At 32.9% G+C, this 8,043-nt stretch overlaps 1 protein-coding gene across 1 annotated transcript; it reads right to left on the reverse strand.

Annotated features, from left to right (window-relative positions):
* Window positions 1–272: 272 nt before the first annotated feature.
* Window positions 273–6,982, reverse strand: LOC131846747 (armadillo repeat-containing protein 5). The gene is made up of 13 exons (XM_059196131.1): window positions 6,648–6,982; window positions 5,924–6,150; window positions 5,340–5,568; window positions 4,989–5,157; window positions 4,597–4,767; window positions 3,740–4,161; window positions 3,185–3,527; window positions 2,737–2,922; window positions 2,467–2,472; window positions 2,052–2,286; window positions 1,579–1,687; window positions 1,226–1,371; window positions 273–1,131 (listed from the first exon to the last, which is right to left on the reverse strand). The coding sequence occupies exons 1-13, from the start codon at window positions 6,891–6,893 to the stop codon at window positions 372–374; spliced, it is 3,249 nt and encodes a 1,082-aa protein (XP_059052114.1). The 5' UTR covers window positions 6,894–6,982; the 3' UTR covers window positions 273–371.
* Between the last annotated feature and the right edge of the window lie 1,061 nt (window positions 6,983–8,043).

Consider the following 8,043-nt stretch of genomic DNA (forward strand, 5'->3'; position numbering starts at 1 on the left):
GTAAGAGGTAACAGCAATTATCGACATGAATAGCGCCATACGGACTTTATACTGTGAATGCAAGAAATTAAGAATACACTGTAATGCACTTATGTATTGTGTTGATTTTCTCAGTACGTACATAACTTGTAATTCTTGCAAAGAAAACTTGGCACCAGTAAGAAGGGTAGCAAAGGCACTTAGTTGACTTTGTAGTCTCCAGGCAAAAAATCGTTTCTGTCTAGTTCTTGAATAAATACAAAGTATTAATAAAACTAGACAAAACTACCGAATTGTAAATAAACTATATTTATAAAGAATCCATTTAACATACCATTCTCAGGAATAAAAACATGGTTATGCATATAAACAGAGTTGCGTGTAAATATTTTTTATTTTACTAGCTGTCTTCGAATCATTCCCTTAATATCATCTAACCACTGATCTCTGTACTCTAAATTGAGTATTGTTTCAAATGATCGCGTACGGGATGATTCACTCATTTTCCCAGTTAATAAATACGCAACAGATTCAACGCATAAGAATCCCATTCCTTTACTCAGCGACCATACATAAATTTTATCGACATTTTCAGGAGTTAATTGAAATTGTAATATGGCACTACTCAACAGTTCTTTTAGTTTGTCGAATAAATATCGATCTGATAATAACAGTACTTCTAAATTCGTTTCTAAATTGTCAGCCATTGGAAATACTTGTATATCACTCTTAGAGTTATTTAACCCACATTGCAGAAGTGTGAATAGGTATTCAAGTGCTGGCTTCGTTACATCTGTTAATCGTACGCAGCTCTCTACAGATTCTTTAAAACGACCCATCAACATCGCGCTGAAATACTCAGAATTTTGACACAGAAATAATTTGTTCGCTTTAACCATTGACGAGTCATCTAATTCAAATGTAACAATATTATCTACCGATAGATTGTCCAGTATAGGATCGTAACTAACGATAATTTGATCATTAAATCTATTTTCAAGTGATTTCGGATCTTTAATCTGTACGTTCGTTGCCAACTTAACTAACGCTGTGACACAATCTTTCATATCTTCTTTTGATTCGGCAATATTTGCAAATAAAAAAGTCAATGCATTGCAATCAATAAAATATTTTTTTAAAGGTTTTTCAGTTCTGAAATATAAAATTTTATATATGTAGGTATAATAAATATTACATGTGTTAAGGAAATTGTGTCGAATGAAATTAAAACGTTGGTATCACCTACCTCACAATGTATGGTAATGTAAGTGAAAGTGTTTGTTTCATAGCAGCACTCCCTTTTAGTAATTGGTAACTAATTTCTCCTATACCGTAACTTGACTCCGCAAGAATAGTCAACTGAGTCAGTAGCTTCGCACTTAATCTTACTATCTGAAATATGTATTTTATATATATTATTATTTAGATATATATACTTATATATGTATAACAATATCATAAAGAAGACAGATTTGATTGTTTGTTTGCATATAATAATTAGAATTTTTTTAATCCTCCCAGTAGGCTCCGATCCTACTGGGAGGATTTAAAAAATTCTAATAAGCGAGTACAATCTATTATGGCACAAATATTACTTACTTGTTTGCATTGTGTACACTTTATAGGTGGATGCTTGGAACTTACTGACATATTGTGTAATCTAAGAGCTAATCTGTGTTTCAATATGCTCATTAAGCAAAGTGCATTACTGAAAATAATAAATTATATTCACTTTTATATTATAATGTATCAAGAAATATAGACGATTCCAATAACATAGCTAGAAAGAGAGATAATACTAGATATGCTACAAAGTAGCATAAATTGTAGCACCTTTTTTGTGCTGGTTTTTGTGTTAGTTTTCTTACATTTATATAATAAGTTCTTGAAGTATATAGAAATTGTACATAAATATAATGTGTGACTGCTGTTTTTTACTTTTCTATTTTGACAATGTATTTATAAAATAAATGTTTTTTATTGGACTACATTAAACAAAATTTGATGAAGATAGGACAAGAAAATGCTTAGTAACACTTATTACTTAATTATATATCTAATATAAGTCTTACCTTAACACCCTTGCTAAAATACGAGCAGCCCTACCCAATGGCCGCTTACATCTTTCGATATAATCGAGCAATGCATTTAAGCACTCCTTCCCTGTGAGAAGTTCTAGTGTATGATTCGGTACTGGTTCCTCACGAATGCCACCATAGTTGCAAGCACCGTGGGATACACGAAACAGTAGAACCAGTACACAAGCTATGGGAGAGGACTTCGTACTTATATCCGTTGTAATTGTACCTTCTGTAACAATAATTATCACATGAATATTAAAATTAGGTAAATAGTTACCTTGCCTTTGAAATTATTTTTAACGTAAATGTGCTAGGAGAATATTTGTTATGGTTATTCAAATGAACTCGGCATTTTGTATGCTAATGCTGTTGTTTGTTTTATCCTTTTCTTGAAATCTACCTCAACAAATGTCTGGGGAACATGTGATCTGGCGAAGGTACTGTCATTTTTCATGAACATAGTGACAGTAGTATTTTCAGACCCGATATTGCAAGCGTTTACGTGCCAAGTTAAGGGCTCACTGGTTGTGACCTCAGTTAAATAAAAATTACTATATATAAAAGGAAGTCTGAACATGTATCTTTTATGGCTTCTTGTTGACTACATATTCTTTATGTGTATAAATATGTATATAAAAATTATTTGCTAAGATATTAATTAAAAAATATTCTGTACCTTCCAAAGGCACTTCTTCGTCGACACTCTCGTCGTCTTCCATTATAAGTTCGTCTAGGTCCTGCGCAACTTGCGCCGCATCTAGTTCCGCGGCCGCGTTTTTCGTTACAGCTAAATCTATTACGTCACTCTCAGTTTCACTACATACCGGAGAGTAACGTCCTGATATTTCTGAGTCGGAACTATCTGGAAATTATAAATTTATTAATACTATATACAATAAATTTATTATAAGTATCCATTTTACGTTCTTTTTGGTTGGACAAAAATACCAACATGATATTTGATTTGTAAAATAAGTTAAAATACACCACATATTTGTTATAAATTGCATTCCTTTCATTCAATTTCTCACTTATTCCATTATTGAATGCTATATTATTAGAACCCATATAAAGATAGTAATAATAAAATATAAAAATACAGGCCTGAAGTATATTGTATCTACCTTCATTAACACTGAAAGGAGAGGTAGGACTACCAGAACTACTTGGACTCCACTGATACTCAGTCCAATATGGTGATGCCGAACTCCCTTCTCCTGTGCTCACACCGGACTCAGGACTCCAGTCCCACTTAGTTCGTTTGTTGGAAAATCCTCGATATTCTGGACTAAAACCAGACTGATTTCCATCTGAATATGGAGACAAAGGCCCGTAATCTCCTCTATCTGGACTTAGTGCGCCACGTGATCCAGATTGCTGTGAAGAAGATGGCCATTCTGGGCTCTTTGGCTCCCAATAAACACCAGCCGACCAATCCTTACTGGCCATTTTAATCAATTGTGACTTCTGCAGACATTACAAGAAATGAGAATGAAATCTATATTAATAAACCTGTATTAATTATGCAATTATTTATTATTCTAATAAAAAAAATAGTCAATGAATATATATATATAACCATTCAATAGAAATAATCAGTGTTTAGTTAACATTAGATCTGATGTTTGATATAGTTCATCTTATATTATAACTATGGACTTATTATTTAGCTATATCACCATTTTTGGACTTCTGGACCTAGCTCTCTTGAGACATTTGCGACGTTGTACAGGAATTTCATCTTCACTTTGACTGTCATCAGAGGCATCACTATCTACAGCGTCAACAAATCCAACAATCATGTTATCTCTTTCAATTATTACTTTTAACTCATCTTCATTTTTTGACAGCAATTGGCTTTTTCGTCGCATAAATAGACTCCCTTTCGTTTCTGGATTGCTTGTAGGTGAATTGTTTGCTTGTGATGGAGTATCTAATTTTATGTTGTTTATATTGTCTTTTTCATTGAGTAAACCAGTAGTTTCACTTAACATTACATTTACATTCTCTGTACTATGCTCATAATTCATTGTAGCCAGATATTTTGTTAGTTCGTCAGTTAGTAAACTAATAAGACCTTCATTTACTAGTATTTGGAATGCTGAAAAGTATATATTTATAATTAAATTTCAATAAGCAAAAAATTTTATATTATGACTTGCCATATATGTAAAGATGTTTTTTAAATTGGTCAATAAATGAAACTAAACTAAACTAAATATACTACTTACTAGTCTTGTTAGAACCAAACCTAGCTCAAATGGCTAAACTGATTAATTAACCGAACATTCTACTCATTCTGTAATCTTCCACTCATAACCAATCAGCAACCGCATACCAAATACTACTGTGATGGCCAGATGAGTTAACCATTTACTAATCTCATTTTGCTGTTTTAAAATTATAGATGTCTAAATAAATTGTTGCCTACTGTTTGCTGAGATCAATGCATACTATTCACTTGTCCAATCTCAATACTTCACTGAGTTGCATTAAACACATAAATAAATAAAACTATGTGGGTTGCAATACTTACATGTGTCATCAAAAACATACTGTAAAAGAGCATGCATAGCTGATGGATGTACCCTTGCCGCGGTCACAAGTAAGGGCAAACCGCCACAATGCCGCAGACGAGAACGGTTCACAGATTCGCCACTCAGCTGAGCAAGGGCGCGAGCCCCACCTTCCGGCCACCATGACACCTCTATATATATATCATTATATTAATATGTGTAAGCAAAAATTTTGTATCCCTTTTTACAAAAATGAAAGATGTCAAGAGATGGAAGAGTCATTTAATTTAATGACAAAAAAGGTTGAAAGGGGAATGGAAGAATGAAATAACAGGTAGTATGGAAGTATCATCATTTTTAAAATTAGGAGATTGAAGAAAAACATTAGTAATAATGTACTTTGATTACTTACCTGAAATCTTATGTAATATACTGACAAGACACTCAACTAAGCCTGCAGTACCAAGTAATGGCCTACATTGGGACAGATAACATAAATTCATGAGGCACTTTAATGCTGTTGACTCATAGGTCTTAGTAAGCGCTACTAAGCACTGGTAGCCTCTACCATCTCCTTGAATCTGGAAATGGGTAAGTAAATGAAAATAATTACAATCTAACTTTTTATTTCAATTTATGGAAATTTAACTATTGTAAATGGTTTGCATACAATAGCCCAGAGAACAAAATACATAATTTTATATATGCTTTGTATCCAAATAATTTGATAAATTTATTTGTATTAGAAGTTAAAATATTTTACCTGCTCTGCACACTGCAATGTTGCATGTGTAGTAAAATATCCTAAACATTTTAATATACCAGTTATCAACTCTTCTTGACTTTTTCTGATGCCCTCAGTTTCTCTATGGGGATTGGTGGATTTAATAATGCCAGCTGATTCACATTCAGTTGTAAGCAATATAGCAATACAACGAACTGCATTTACACTAAGCATTTCATCTCTCTTGTCTACAATCATCCACAGTTGTCTAAAAAGTAGAATTATCATTGTGATTAGAATTAAAGGTTGGTTGTATTAAAGATTGGTTGTTGTTGCTTTTTCTTTCATTTTAAGAATGCTTCTAGGAACTTTAGGATAATCTATGAAATTCATTATTGTTTTTCATATTCATATCCTTACTAATTTCTTAAAATTATTAACTAAACCAAAGATATAGAATAATAAATAAATATAAACAATTATAAAAAAATAGATATTCAATAATACATAACATTAATAAGAAATTAAGTACAGAATCATATAAAAGTATGTAATAAAGATACTGTCTACATATGCCAACTTTAAATTTTCCCTTCTTTTTAATTTGGATAGTTATCAATTACCTGATAGCCCTGACAGCCATTGTGAGAGTAGGGTATGAAGTGTTTTTGTCTCTATTCTCAATAAGTGTAACAAGTGTGGTGGTAACTCCATGATTGTGTAGCCCTTCCGCATTGGTCGTTTTTTGTGACAGGTTACCAATAACACGGCAAGCTCTTCCAACAATGCTGTCTCGACAAACAGTTTTAAGAATTGACACCAGTGGACCAAAACTGTTCAATTTTCCTACCTGTAACAATTTTATTATCATTTTGTACTTTCTATAGTAATTAATATTTAATAAAAATACCTAATATTTCTTTTACAGCAGAAGCTAACTTATGAAAGTGGAGTGTACTGATCTCTAATCAGTACCTTGTTCCATCCACTTTCTAACTGGTGTCTGACTATTAAAACTTTTTAGTATAGAGCAAGATGGACATTAATAACTTCCTTAAATGAAAAGAAATAACTTAATTTTTAATAAATACCATAAATATGCACATTATTCCATTACCCAACGAAATTTGACAATATTAAGTTGTGTTCAACAAAACAACAGTTAAGAATGCTTCTGAACACTATATCTGGTACACAAGTTATGATGGTATGACTTTTATAACAGATTAAACTTTATATTCTGTGATTTTGTATTAATTAATGATTAGCATTTGTTAATGATAATGATATAAAGTTATACGTGTTAGTTATAAATAAATGAATAAACTATTATTGTTTTTAACGTACAATTAAACTGCTCTCTTCCTCTAAACAGCAATTCCCAAGTATACTTAGTGTAATGTCGAGAATTTTTTCGTTAGGCTTACGCAAATGTGGTAGTAAATAATCCAAGCCATTACATTGCCTGAATAGTTTTATTCCAGCGTCATTTAAAGTTATTTTGCTTCTAATTTTTAAAAGAGCTTCTTGAACACGACTGGATGACGAAGATTTAAGGCCTTCGACAACTGATTTTACGTAATTTTTATCCATTTTTTTTATAAACGAAGAAATACATTTATGTAAGAATTTAACAACACAAAATATTTATTTAAGGAATGTAAATCTGTAAAAAATATTTATTTATATTTATTTCAAAGCGATTGATGACATATATTATTTTTTTATTTAATTTTTACGGCTCTGGATAAAAGTCCTTTTTAGCCCAATATAAAATACAAAAACTTAAAAATAAAAAACAATTACAATTTCTTCACAGTGTTGGAAATAAATTTATATAAAGTCTTGAAAAGTGCAGGCCTTGATAAGATCTCTTCTAGAGACTTCGGTATTTCATTACTATGCTCTTGAATCTCGTGAATAAGTAATAATCTGTCTAGTTCGTATTTTCTACATTTGAATATATTATGATTCAAATCTTCATCTTCATTGCAGTGAGAACATTTTGGGTTGTGAACCATATTCAGTCTATACAGGTGAGTGCGAGTTTGATTATGACCAAATCTCATACGGTTAATAGTCGTGATAAATTGTCTGCTGTCGACGTCTTTATTGTTGTGGTACCAAGGTTTGGCGGGCAGGCTTCCTTGGATCTTGGCATACCATTTTCCCTTATCGTTAGCAGTATTTATGTAATAGTCGGATGATAACTTGGCACATAGTGCAAAAGAGAAGGCCGATTTGTTGTGCGCTCTTTTTGCCTCAAATTCGACTTTAGACGCTGGGGACACCATACCTACTACCATCCCATGGTGTGGTAACTATGCCGGAAATATCCGTAACACAACGGAGTGCCGGCGAGAGTTGCTGTCTCTCGACGTCAACAAATCGAACGGGTCAGACGGCATACCGGCTTTGGTGCTAAAGAAGTGTGCTCTTGAGTTGTGTCCCGTACTCACGCGCCTCTTCGCGCTTTCATACTCCTCTGGGCAGTTTCCGTCGTCATGGAAGACCGCCCTTGTGCACCCTGTGCCAAAAAAGGGCGACAGGTCAAACCCATCGAACTACAGGCCTATCGCTATCGCATCTTTGCTCTCCAAGGTGATGGAGCGTGTAATTAATACACAGCTCCTCAGATACCTAGAAGATCACGATTTATTGAGCGATCGTCAATATGGCTTTCGCCATAATCGCTCAACTGGTGATCTTTTAGTGTATCTTACACACCGCTGGGCTCTTGCCA

Source organism: Achroia grisella, unplaced genomic scaffold, assembly GCF_030625045.1.
Source record: "Achroia grisella isolate CSIRO2021 unplaced genomic scaffold, CSIRO_AGI_Agris_v1 utg512, whole genome shotgun sequence".
Lineage (NCBI taxonomy): Eukaryota > Metazoa > Arthropoda > Insecta > Lepidoptera > Pyralidae > Achroia > Achroia grisella.